Source organism: Sciurus carolinensis, chromosome 12 (genome assembly GCF_902686445.1).
Source record: "Sciurus carolinensis chromosome 12, mSciCar1.2, whole genome shotgun sequence".
NCBI lineage: Eukaryota > Metazoa > Chordata > Mammalia > Rodentia > Sciuridae > Sciurus > Sciurus carolinensis.
In genome coordinates, this window is record NC_062224.1 from 112,660,823 (window position 1) to 112,674,569 (window position 13,747).

Consider the following 13,747-nt stretch of genomic DNA (forward strand, 5'->3'; position numbering starts at 1 on the left):
GACATATTTTGTGGAAATTTTGGAAGTTTTATTTTCTTTGATTCAAACTTAGGCATTTTATGTCTTGCCGTTGCCTTATTTCAGTTGTGGATAATTCACGGCCATTATCTGTTCAAATGGTTCTTCTGCCGCATTTTCTCTTTTCTTTTTCTGTAACACACACATCAAAACTTTCCTCCATGCTTCGTATTATCTTATGCTCTTTCCACATTTTCTATTATTTCTCAAAGTTTTGATCTTGAGGCTGAATATTTTGTTGTGACATACTTAATTCTCTCATTCTCTTTTAGGTTTCCTTCTAATCTGCTGCTAATGTCATCCATTGAGTTCTGTATTTATTTTAATTTAATCATTCAAATATATTAGTCATTTATTTTAAATTTTATATCTAATATCTTCAATAACTACACATCCTGGATTCCACTTCTATAGTTTTTTCTTCGGATTAAAAACATTTCTATAAGACTAGTTAATTTTGGTTAATAAATATAAGCTATTTTAGGAAGATGTATATTTTCTGCATTTCAAATAGCCCTTCTTAGAGGAAGTAGCAATTTACAGTGTCATTAGTGTAAGTGATTGCTCTTTTCCTGCCACCTGACCAAAATGTATAGTACAAAGTTGTTGTCTTTTTTCCCCTCCAGTACTGGGAATTGAACCCAGGGCACTCTACCACTGAGTCATATCTCCCATTCTTTTTATTTTTTATTTTGAGACAGGATCTCACTAAGTTGCTGAACTTGGCCTGGCCTCCAACTTGTGATCCTCCTGCCTCAGCCTCCCTAGTAGCTGCAATTACAAGTATCACCAGACTATTCAGCTAGTATAAAACTTTTGATTTTCCTCAACGTCATGGACAAAAACATTTCATCATTCAATTTGCTTTACTGTTTGTGCAAAGTTGTGAAATGTTATATTTAAGTGCCAATACATGTGTTTTTCATATTCTTTGCCCATTTTTCTACTGAGTTGGTTGTCTTATGATTTGTAAGGATTCCTTTGATAATGGGAATTCACCCTTTGTCTGTGATAAGTATAAATATTTTGCCTCAATTTGGCTTTTAACTCTGTTAACTTTACCTCACCAAAAAATGTTTTATTTTTATATGTAGTTAACAATCTTCCATTACGGCTAGTAGGCTTAGACTTTTACTTAGAAAGCTTTTCCTTCTCCATGATTATAAGGCAGATTTTCTGGATTGTTTTTATCTTGTTTTATTTATAATTTTGAGTTGACTTTAAGCATTTGACTCTTTGATCATATGGAACTTATTTAATGTAAAACACTAAAAAGAAATAAATTTTAAAATTCCTAGTGGCTCACCAGGTGTCCGCACATCACTTAGAAGCCGCCCACAATTCACTTTCTAAAATGCTGCATGATTGGGGGCTGTTCTGGGTGGTCTCCGTTGTGCTCATCTGTCTGAGCAGTCCCTGCAGTTTTAATGACCACTGCCGTGTTGGTGTCTGACCGGGTTGGTCCCCGCTCCTTGTGATTTTTGCTTAGAAGGTGATTCTTGCAAGCTAACTCTTCTACTTAGTTTTAGAATCAGCATGGCAGTTTAAAAACAAAGCCAAACAAAGCCTATCAATGTTTTAATTAGCCTCTCGTTCCATGGATAGATTTAGGAAAGAATTCATACCTTTTTGTATTGATTTTAACTTTCCCCAAATATGATTTATACCTTTCTCTTTATTCTAACTTTCTTTGTGTCCTACAGTAATGCCTGCAGGTGTTCTTCATAGGTATACTGCACACATTCCAAAGTTCAGTTTTTGATGTCCCCTCCGCCCTCTGTCCGTCCTTCCTTCCTTCTTTCCTCTTCCCATCTCTCCTCTTTCATCTTCCTTCCTTCCTCTCTTCAGGAGCCCTCCCTCCCTCTTCCCCTTCTCTCCTCCTCCCCTTCCCTCCTCTCCTCCTCCCTCCCTCCTCCCTCCTCCCCTCCTCTCCTCTTCCCTCCTCCCTCCCTCCTCCCCTCCCTCCTGTCCTCCCATAACTAACTGAAGTTATTTATTGATTTATTTCCAGCTTATAGGAGATTTCCTTCCCCCTTTAACTGCTCAAAGAATTCTCTAACTCCAAGGTCCAATAATTAGGAAATGTCTTCATGTTGCATTCTGTATCCATTCTTAAAAAATGATTTATCATCTCAGTGCATTTAATCAAGTCTTTTTATTTCTTAAATTATACTCTTGGTCCTTTCTTGGTTGTCATTATTCACTTCAGGGACATTGTTCATGCACATTTATTTTTCATCTGTTAGCATATCTACCGTTACTCGTTAACTTTTTTTTTTCCTTCCTGTGTGGTGCTGGGGATTGATCCCAGGGCCTTGCGCATGCGAGGCAAGCACTCTGCCTACTGAGCTATACCCCCAGACCTTACTCCTTAATTTTTAAAACTGTCCCTCGCTGTTCTTTGTTCTGTTTTGCCAGCATTTCTTACTCGCGGATCATCAACAATGTATATTTTCTCTGTTGCTGGTTCACGGCCATTCTCGCTTTCTGCGATGGTTGTGTTTTCCTCACACTTTCCCCTCTGGTCTGAAAGCTCATTTTCCACGTGCTCCTCTTGTCCCATCCTTTATTTCCTGTGTGCGTGTGAGTTTGTTAGATCTTTTTTTTGAATTCATGGTTTTCATCTGCTCTGTAGATATGTTTGCTAAAATTTTTCTTCTCTCCTCTCTTCTTTCCCTTGAAATACCTCTATCCAAAGATCACACTGTTTGCTTTTTTAAAAAATTACTTAGCTTTGAATCTTGTGATTGTCATATGCTGCAGTTTATTTGTGGAATATATTCAGATATTTGTGGTAGAACTCAGCCCAGCAGGGACTGTCCCTGGTTTGACACAGTTCTTTCCACACGGGGCATGGGTGACCGTGTGTTCTGGTGCATTGCCTCCCTCACCGCTGCCCCTGACATTACCTGGTGCCAAAAAGGCTCAAGGTCGGATCCCACCATCACGTGGGGACACACACCCATCCGGGAACTTCAGTGTCACCAGTGTTAATTTTGATTTTCGCCGTGAGAATCTCATGGGAACGAACTTTGCTCAAGTTTATCACGATTGGGGACTTGAGCTGTCTTCCCTTGAGTCTCGCTGGACTCCACCTGCCTCTACTTTTCTCAGAAAGGCGCTTCCTCATTGGTTGGAGTCTGTGGCTGCAGGTGTCCCAGTTTTGTTGGCGACGGCATTGGTGCATGCTTACAATTATTCTCGGGATGGTGACTTCAAGCAGTGACAGGAATGATGAGCAATGACATGTCTCTGTCTTAAGATTTAAAATCTGCCCTGTGGAATGTGTTTTGTGCAGTAATTTGATCAGATGTTCGCTAACTGTGCATGACAAAGACAACTCTGTCCTCACCACGTGTATTAACCTCTGTTCATCACAGATGTCACCGTGACAGGCGCCGGACATCATAAACAAAGAGAATTTGTGACTTTTAATGCAGACTCACACTGCTAGCCTATTCTGTACCTTGAAAGACAAGAAATTTATTTACCTACTAAAATAACTGATCCTCTCCTCAGATATGGTCGGGAGCTCCCCAGGAACCCTAAGGTATCAGATATTAAATCTGTAATGTAGCTCTCGTGAGAAGCGACCTGAGAATAAAAAGGGGAAAACCATCTCTCAGTTTCTGAGATAACGTCTGTGCTCCCTTCAGAGGCTTCAAGTCAAGAACACCGGCTGCTTACGCTGATTCAGCACCGGCGAGGCCTGGGGAGTTCTGTGTGCGAGCCGCACCCTCTGGCGACTTGCCAGGTGTTGAGCTTTGGTGATGGGACTCCAGAGCCCCACTTGCTGAGCTCGGCCACCGCCGCCCCCGTGCCCACCTCTGCTCCTGCTGGTCTGCAGAGGACCAGCCCGAGGTGTGGCAGTCACCCACTTTCCCTCTGGGATCTGGGTAGTCTTCCTGTCTCTGGATCCATCCTTAGCCCGAGGGTGGGTTAGGGACCAGCCCTGAGGCGGGGCAGTGGAGCGTTCTCACTTTCTGCCGTCGGAAGCCCTAGCTGCAGCCTCACGTCCTTGTCATCTCTCTTCGCGTTCCTCCCTCCAGATGGCCCTCTGCCCTGCCTCCCGCTCATCCCTTCGCGGGTCCCTTCAGTTGCGTCTGCAACTCTGAACGGTAGAGAAAGGGAAGGGCTACTCACGAGATGGTTACAGATATTGAGCACCACCAGCTCAAAATTGTAGTTTTCGTCTTTGAGGAAAGTGGATGTTGTCCACTTCAGCTGTGAGGCACAGATTCGCAGTGTGTACTTACAGGCCTGTGAGAGAGAAGGAGGCCCCTAAGGACCTCTTCTTTGGGGGGTTGCATAAAACTTGGTGATTTTCAGCAACATTAAGGAAAGAAATAGTCTTACTTTCGATACCCTTATCTCCTTATCCTCCAGAAACAGGATCAGGGGCACCAAGACGCTCAGGACCAGAGGGTTCAGCATCCAGGTGTACTGATTCATGTCCCTCAGCAGCTCCCCGAAGTGCCGAATGGCCATGCTGCGGATGCCCCCGTTGCTCTGCAAGGCACGAGGGGCAGGAGACAGAGCCTGCTGAGCACGGCCGGCACTGCTTTCTGTGATCATCGGGCGCCACTTGTCTGCCTGTCTGTCTGCCTGTCCGTCTACCCTATATTCTTACAGGTGTATATCCAAATGTCTGAAACTGTTATTTACTTTTAGGAAAGATTTGGTTTAAATAGTCAGCTCTTTTTCTGGTTTTAATGTAAGATTTACTTACTCATTATCAGCAACAGCCAAAATATAAAATCAACCTGAATGTCCATTAATGGGAAAATGAATAAAGGCCACACGCACGTGCGCGCGCACACACACACACACACATACACACACACACACAGGAGAACTCTTGGTCATAATAAAGAAAAAAATCCAGTCCTGGCCAAAATACTACTGAACCTGGAGTGCAGTATGCAACGTGAAATCGGCCAGGCCCAGCACAGAAAGGTACTGCCCGCTCTCCTTACACACAGTCAGGGAGCGTCACACTCATAAGGCTGATCCAGCAGTGGCCTCTGGGAGCTGGAGGCCGGGGGTGGTGGGATGTAGGACAAGGTAATTCGAGGGTATGAAGTTGCAGTTAGATGAATATGTTTTGGAGTGCTGATGTATAGCACATGGACTCTGGTGAATAATAATGCATTCTATACTTGAAAATTGCAAAACAATTAGATTTTAAATGTTCTGACCATAAGAAGTGTTTTGTGACATGACGGATTACACTGGTTAGATGGCTTTAATCACTTCATGGTGTATACATCTATCAAAACGTCACATTGGACAACAATAATGTACACAATTTTCATTTGTTAGTTATGCTTTCACTGGGGGAAATATTGAAACTAGTTATAAAAAAATGCATTTTTAATGCACTCAGATTGCATTCAAAAAACTCTCAAGTAAGAAGTGAGTTTCTTAAATTTAGGAAGGTGTGTAGTACTTAATCCTGTCCTCAGGGTATAAGCTGGAATAATCTGTATAACTAGGGATAACTTAACCAGGACATGTGCACACGCAGTTAGACTTTGCAGAATCGCCAATGAATAGCAAAGGGAGTGCCTTGCATACGGACATACAACGGAGTTGGCAAGGGTCACTTAGGCCAAATAGGAGGTGACGACATTATGAAGATCCTAGAAGAGAGAAATCTCAAGTCACAGTAAGAGACTATTTTTTAAAAATACGATATTATCTAATAATACCAAGAAAATATCATCTTCTAGCATTGACACCACTAAGCTGTAATTCTTTCACCCACGGATGGAGGCTGTTCCTTGATTCTCCTTTCCTGTGGACAAACTTTTCTAGGTTCTCATAGTGTAGTTAAAAAATACATAAAAGGCCTGACAGGTATTCAGGCCTGGAAAGGAAAGCTGGCTCTGAGGGAAAGGCTGCCGCCATAGCCCCCACCATTGCACCTGGGCAAATGGGACACCACCCTGGCCCGCAGCTGGGGTTCTGCTGACTCACAGAACCGACCCGTCTACTCTGCTCTCCATCTAACTCACGTGATCCATCAGAGGACAGTAACTGGAAGCGATTTTGGTGCACAGTGATGAGTAGGTCACCCTGTCCAGTTTGCCTAGAAGTTTCCGGAGGGTGAGCAAGGCCCGGATGACAACGGTCTTTTCCTTGGAAAGGAAGGCTTCCAGGATGGCCATCAGTAGGCTGTGGACGTTGTCTATCTGCAGGTAGAAGGAAGATGGCGGGGTTTTGGAACTGGAAGAAGACTTGTGCTAGCATTTGGTGGTGCCCACCTTACTCTGGCCTGCTAGCCCTGGCTCTCAAGAGTCACTCGTCAAGTCGTCAAGGATTTTGTAGCCGATTGTTTTTTAAAAGTCATTATTAAGAGTTAAATTGTATTAGTTTAGCATTAAATAAAACCAAAGGTAATACTACAAACGGATGGATTCCCAATTGTTTTTGTGACAACTGACTGTTTTCTATGTTCCTGAGGCTACGTGCATTCTATCTGAATGTGGGAATATTAATGTATCATTGTGCCTCTGCCAACTTCATGTTTGACAACATTCTTTTGATAGCCTGGAGTTAACCACGGTGGAAATCTTTACAGGAAAGTTGGTCTCGTTTCCAGAGAGCTGGTCATTAAACATGGACCGCCATGCCATTGGCAGCATGACCTCTAAGACCAATGGCAGTGACCTGCTTAGACACCAGACCTGCTGAGCCACTGAGGCAAATCATGGGAATCAACTGCAGGTCAGAGCCAAAGAGAATAGGAGGTAAGAAAAACAGAAACAGAGACAGCAAAAAAGACAAAGAAAGGCAGGAAGGAAGGAAATAGAGGGAATGGATAAACATTATTGCCAAAATAATAGCTATAAGGGGATGAAAAATATGCAGTTAAGGACCACTGTCCCCCTGGAAAGTTGAGTCTTCACCAACCGTAGGGAAACCTCAACCCAGATCACTCCAATACTTCTCTCACTCTCCTAGCTAACCTGGACACAGAATGCCCCTTTTGTTGTTAATAACATTGGGAAGACCTCTGGATGAAGCAATAAATAACTCGCTACTTCCTAAAAGAATATATACTGATGATAAACCCGTTCATTTGCATGATTTATTTACAGCAAACAGATCATGGCTCATGCCATTCTAAATGCAAAAGGGTGTCTACTGACAGGTGTTGAGCTTTTAGAGACTATGCTGAATAGTAATCAAGTATTTATTATTAGGCTTATTATTAAATCAACAATGATTTATGCCACATCTACAATCTCAGCATAGTACAAGACCCTTTGGAATGTGGAGTTAGTAAACCCAGAGGCATGCTTAGATTCTGTGGACCTGAAAGGCATTCGTATGATTCAGTGGGAAACCAGGTAAGACAGTGACTCTCAACCTTAACCTTAGAATCAACTGAAGATTCTTTTAAAATGCAGACTGAAGGTCCTCAGCCCAGAATTTCTGATTCCACAGGGTGTGGGGTGGGGCCAGATGATCTACGTTTCTAACAGGCTGGAGGTGGTGGTGCTGTTGGTGGCTCCAGACATGAAATTTTTCATAAGACTGTGTTCATGGCCCTTTTGGCTCTGAGGAGAGTGGGGCTGCCAGAGATGAGAATATGCAGTGACGTTCACCTGGAACTGATGGCTTCAACAGGAGAGAAACGTGGACGTGTGCAGGCGACAGAGGAAGGTGTGAGGAGTGGAAGGGGAAGCTGGAGTGAGCTCCCAAGATGGGAATAGGTGTGTGCTGGAGGGAGATTAGCTGAGGAGTTTATGGTTTGGACTGTAAGAGGAGTGCTCGTGAAGGGCACTGCTGAGAAATTCTGAGGGCAATGAATGATTTTATGGAACACTGATAAATAAGGCAACGAAGCCCCTAAGTTGACTTGTATTCTCTTCATTTAACTCAGTATTCTTATTGAAAAAAAATGCCAGGTGTGGTGTGGTTTTAGCTATACAGAAACTGGAAAATATCCATGTTTTATTGTAAAGATATTGAGCAACATCAAAATATCCAATTAGGACAAACACAAACCCCATCCACGTACGTCATTGACCACGGGCGCCATGTTGGCAACTTTCTGAAGGCTCAGCTTGCTAACTATAGGATTGGAATCTTGGATCCAGTGTTTGTAGAGGACCAAAAATTCTTCCGGGAATGGGTCCTTGAAGAAGTTATTCAGAAGCTGAAAGGAAAGAGTTAATAAGTTAACGAGTGGAGTCAGGCCACCTCGCATGATTTCTGCCTGGCATGACGTCGAGGCATTCTCAGCAAACGGGAATACAAATCAAACTCAAACTCCAAGAACGTATGTGTATTCCTCTGCACGCGTGTGTGCTCACAGAAGAGGGGACAGCAATCAGAATAACTCATAGACACTTTGCCTTTGTTTTCAGGATTTCTCTCCGTTTTTGGAAACTGAATGACTCATTTAATCCTCACGCAGATGGTTGAGTTTTTAAAAATATTTTTTAGTTGTAGAGGGACACAATACCTTTATTTTATTTATTTGTTTTTATGTGGAGCTGAGGAAGGAACCCAGTGCCTCACACGTGCTAGGCAAGTACTCTACCACTGAGCCCCAGCCCCAGCCCTGAGTTTTTTGGACAGGGGATGTTTACATATGCCAACAGGTGATGCCTACAAATGGACTGGTAAGCAAAACAGTTCCAGTCCATGACCCTGTAACTTACAGACCAACTGAGAGACTAGTACCGTGCAGGAGAATACTAGACACTGTTCCAAAGAAAACAGTTGTGAATGGTGACCAGCACTAGGAAGGAAAGCTACCAGATACTGCAAGAGCATTCACCAGGTACTCAATTTAGATTGTGTGATAAAAATGTGATTTAGAATGAAGAGCGATATTTAAATTTAGACGTGAAGACTGAGTTGACATTAGCTGGACACGGGGTTTGAAGAAGACACCTCCAGGAATGGTAATCATGTACCAAGGCCCTGAGGTTGATGAAGCAGGGTGTGATTGAACACCTTTTAAAAGAGCAACCATAGGGAAGGGGGTAGGGAGGACAGGTGATGGTGAGGTGGAGGCAGGAGGCACCTGGAGGCCAAGTTGAGGAGTTTTAGTCTTTTACAGCCAATTCCCCCAAAAGACATGATTATCATAAGCCACCTTGTCAAATAAGTGCATTTTTAAAACCTCTTAGAAACACAACAGCTTTAAAAACACAATTTTCATGGAAGAAAATTCCAGGCTTTCTTTTAACAATCTTCCAAAGAACTTTCCTCCAAATTAAACACCAGATCAGAAAGTATCCACCACTTCCCTCCAGCAAGATGTTTTTTTTGTTTGGTTTTTTTTTTTTTTGGTACTGAGGATTGAACTCAGGGGCACTTGACCACTGAGTCACATCCCAGTCCTATTTTGTATTTTATTTAGAGACAGGGTCTCACTGAGTTTCTTAGTGCCTCACTTTTGCTGAGGTTGGCTTTGAACTCACGATCCTCCTGTCTCAGCCTCCCAAGCCACTGGGATTACAGGCCTGCGCCTCCACGACCAGCACCAAGATGTTCATTTAACCATGGTATGGAAATAAAGGAAAGCCCACAGAGTACATGGAAACTCAGGGACCCCTCCTCCAGTTTGTGGGTCAAAATCATAAACCACAGAAACCAGACAAACAATAAGGATGGCTACAAGACAATGAGAAATAATAAGAGGATTCTATGAAATTTATATTACAGTTGGAAACAGATTCGTAGCTTGAGTCTACATGCCTTACTTAAAAAGAAATGCTAAAATCGTTCGGGACAGCCTCCCCTCTCCAGATGTGACTCCGCTCCGGGTGCTGGGCCCAGCTCACTCCTCCGCGGTTCTCCTGAGTCTTGGTAAGAACGTACCCGGATGGAGATGAGCGGCTGCGGCCTGGCTGGGTAAAGACCAGGGCAGGGACCAGAACACCCTTCACGTTCTCCTAGAAACTCACTTCAGTGAAGAATATGATCGTGACGATATTGTCTTCAGACCTTCTAGGACCTTCCACGGAGATCTTGTAGAAATAATGTAAAGTCTCTGGAAACTGTGGGAAGTTAAATTCGCTGAGAGTTCTGTAAAGGACAAGCAGCTCCAGATGAGCACAGAACAAGAACACGTCTGCAAAATCCTGACAGTGAGAAGAGAGGTCGGCGCCCTCGGACTCTCCAGCGCCCCCGTGGGAGGGAAGACACTCTCTACCGTTCCCTGGCCAGGGCACGCTGCAGCCCACCACCAGGCCCAGGACGCTGCAGAACCTTGTGCCCGGATCCTGCCACCGTTTCCTTCCCTGGGGTCACTCCTCTGTCCTGTCTCCCCAACCCTTGGCCACACAACAGGGGGACCATTTCTGTGCAAGCTCAATAAATATCTAAAGCTCAATTCGAGGCAGCCGCATGGGTCACTGATGTGGTTTTGAACCAAACTTCCTTTGAATGCTCCAAGGAAGGAGAGTCAGGGCCTCTGCTGGCTTACTCAGGAGAGGAGGTGGCCAGCTCTGATGTCCCTAGCCATCCTCCAAACACACCTGGGCAGAGGCCGGGCTCACAGCAGCCCTGACACGTGGGCCTGGATCAGCTTGGTAGAGGCAGGACTGGAAAGGGTGGCCTGACAGAGCTTCCGCGTCAGGACTCCACACTGGTTTCCTTAAACTTTAATGTGCTTACAAACCAGTCAGGGAACTTGCTAATATGAGATTCTGAATTCGATGATGGTGTTGCTGCTGGGCCGTCCTGTGCGTGGAGTAAGAAGATTGTGAATGCTAAGGACAGAGTGACACTCAACTAGGGACCACTTGTAGGGTGCAGAGGTGCTACACTTTTACACAGGAAGGGCAGACAAGTGGCTGTTTTTAAAAGCAACCATGGACCACATAGGCCGTGCTTTCTGGGTTGGGTACAACTTCCAATGGTCTATCATGTTGACAGGCACCATATCTCAGTTTTTGGTCAGAAAATCTGACCCCTGAAATCTTAAGCTTGCTATTCACCAAATAACCAGAAAACACACCTTTCCAGTACATGAAAAATAAAAATTCTGTTCCATTGTATTTTCTAAAACTTTCCTGACTCGTTGAACATAGGTCTTTACTGGAGCTCTTTAAAGCACATCTAGAAAGTTCTGGTGCCTGCCAAGCAGGAGATAGCTAACATCAGAAGGGAAAAAATCAAGCTTACCTTTAGTTCTCTGAAAGGTACTTGCAAGAGAAACCTGTTCTGTAGAAAGAGAATAATGGGGTACCACCAAATAAAAGGGAAGGAAAGGGAAAATGTCCCCCCCTCCAAACTCCTCAAAATAATTGAAGAAGTAGAATCAAATGCCAATTCAGACCACTTGGAGAGATTTAGAAACTGGAGTAGATGCTGACTGAGTCCTCTGGTGTCCTAGGTAAAGGAAGGCGGAGAAGGTGGTGCAGAGACCAAGCGTCCTACACAGAGCCCCCTTTCTTACTTGGCTATGAGGTGAACCCCATGGTGATGATACAGTGCTTGGGGAAACTGGTTCCAGCAGTTCTTCTTCATCAGAGCAGCATCCACCTCTTGCAGTCCGGAACAATTCAGCAGCGCTCTCAGGGCATCCCGGGCGTAGCTGAGAACCCCCCAAAAAAGCAGTCGTTAAAGGACGGTGACCTTCACATAGCTAAGTATGCGTGACCTGCCCCTTCATCCCCTCTTAGGCAGGATGTAGGTTTTGAGGAAGGGGATGTTTCTGGGGAGGCAGATTGCGGAGCGCTGTCATCTTGACATAAGGGGCAGAGGTTAACTAACACTGTAGCCGTGAGATCAGGCTACCCAGAGAACCGCTCGCCAGCTGATGGGCTTATTTGTAAGACATTCAGCAATGTAATGGCTTGCAGAAGGTGTCACTGTTCCTTGGCGGAGGCCATAAATGGGTAGGATATGTTTCCATCTGCCTGGGGTGGTTGGCCTAAAGAGCAGGGAGGGGTTATACATCCGAAGGACTGGATCCTGTGTGAGGGCGCCCCTAGTGTAGACGTCCCACACCAGACAAGGCAAATAGCCAAGAGTTGGGCTGGGAATTCCCTACAGGGCGGTGACATCAACTGACTACAAGAGGGCGGTGAGGAGCCTTTCCCTAGGCAAACACGCCAATGTCAGAAGTCTCCTGGTCCCCAGCCAGGAGAGGGCTCCACAGCCGCCTGCACGTTGCACACATTGCTTTGCTTTCCGTGCACACTAACCCAGAGCGGTTATGGTCTGGAGCCAGGGAGCCAGTGCAGTGTCCCTGGTTCCCTCCTCCCCTCCCCGACAGAGAGCAGGGGAGGTTCTGGGGCCTGGATCCCCCTACGCTGCACGCACACCCCACACCCGGGAAGGTCCCGCCTGGGTACTCGGGCGAAGGTACTCTGCCCTTCGGGGTCATCACTGAATGCACCCACAGGATGCAGGAGCCCCGGGGGGCCCAGGGCTCAGCTCTCTAATGTGCAGCGGCTGGTTGGCACTCTCACAGGGGCCTGTCCTGGGGCATCACTCGCAGCTGGCTGCTGTAGAAGAGCTGCAGCATGAGGGCCAACAGGAGCTGCGGGAAGAACTGGGCCACGGCTTTCTTGTAAGAGCCCACCGGCAGGAACGTGCCCAGGGCCTGCGAGGCCTGTCGGGAGGAAAAGGACCGTCCTCTTAGCCAGGGAAGAAGGGTGGGACCCTGCCACCCTCCCGCCTCCCCGAAAGAGCTGCGCGGTGCCTGCGCTCACCCAGCCACAGCAGACCAGGAGCAGTGCCCAGCGTCCTCTGCTAAGGGGCTTCCAGGGCACCAGGCAACCCCACCAAACCAGCAGGAAGCAAGCTGGTTCCCAAGGAGGCAAATATCCCAAGGGTCCCTTCAGAAGTGGCCGAGAAGAAAGGTCCTACCAATGACCCAGGCCCTCCCTGCGCTTAAGCAATGGCGGGGGGTGGGTGGCCTAGGTAAGGGGAGGGCCGGCGCGTGCACGGGCCTTTGGGGTACTGACCCCTGCGATGCCAGCACGGTAGACCCCACGTCCCGGCACCTTGCTGTGCTCCTATTATATTTCTGTAACACCTGAATTTATTCCCAACAATGGTGATGAGGGTCCTTGGGGAAGCCCACAGTGGACACAGGTGAAATTAGGCCTCAGGTGGCTAGACATCCAAGTGATCCAAGCTGGAGGCGGCTCTCTGCTCTCTACACCTGCTCCCGGTGCAGTTCACCCAGATTCCTGTCCCCCTGTCATTCACCAACCCAGGTGAGCTTCTGTCCCCAGAGGGCATTTGGCTGTCTGATCTTCCTGGACACATGCAAGGGCCGCCCTCCCCAGACTCAGGTTTCTGACCAGATGTCACCTCAGCAGAGAGTCCGGCCCCGCCCCGCTGACCTGAGCCACCCCACCCCACACAGAGACAGGACGTGCCGGACCCGCGGCACACTCATTTGTCCCTCCCCTCCGATCTCAGCAGAAGGCCAGCTCCAGGGTCGGACGGTGTGGGGAGCGTGGGTGCCCAAGGCCAAGGAGGCGTGACTGAGCCCGGGCTGACTGGGGTCACCCACAGGCAAAGCCGGGGGAACACGCGTGTCCTTTACCGCCACGGGCATCATGTTGGTGGCATCCAGTGAGAAGCGCCTTTTCTCCTCCATGTCTTCCTCCGTCTCCCCGGGCTTTCCTTTCAGTATCAGCAGGATTGTCTTCAGCACAAGAGGGGCCACGCTGGGCTCAGACCCCGCCGCCTGCCACATCAGTATCAGCGTGCTGCGGACACAAGACGCTGGGGACTCAGGAAA

The 13,747-nt window shown here is 46.7% G+C and overlaps 1 protein-coding gene across 1 annotated transcript in view; it reads right to left on the bottom strand.

The window, feature by feature from the left end:
* Mroh9 (maestro heat like repeat family member 9) overlaps positions 1-13,747 on the bottom strand; it is a 73,964-nt gene that overhangs the window by 3,578 nt on the left and 56,639 nt on the right. The window contains exons 10-18 of the mRNA XM_047519995.1: positions 13,550-13,715; positions 12,462-12,604; positions 11,444-11,581; positions 9,948-10,068; positions 8,048-8,185; positions 6,036-6,212; positions 4,375-4,527; positions 4,162-4,278; positions 3,510-3,612 (exon numbers count right to left, since the gene is read on the bottom strand). Of these exons, the coding sequence (XP_047375951.1) occupies positions 3,510-3,612; positions 4,162-4,278; positions 4,375-4,527; positions 6,036-6,212; positions 8,048-8,185; positions 9,948-10,068; positions 11,444-11,581; positions 12,462-12,604; positions 13,550-13,715 (1,256 nt within the window). The remainder of the gene's footprint in view (positions 1-3,509; positions 3,613-4,161; positions 4,279-4,374; positions 4,528-6,035; positions 6,213-8,047; positions 8,186-9,947; positions 10,069-11,443; positions 11,582-12,461; positions 12,605-13,549; positions 13,716-13,747) is intronic.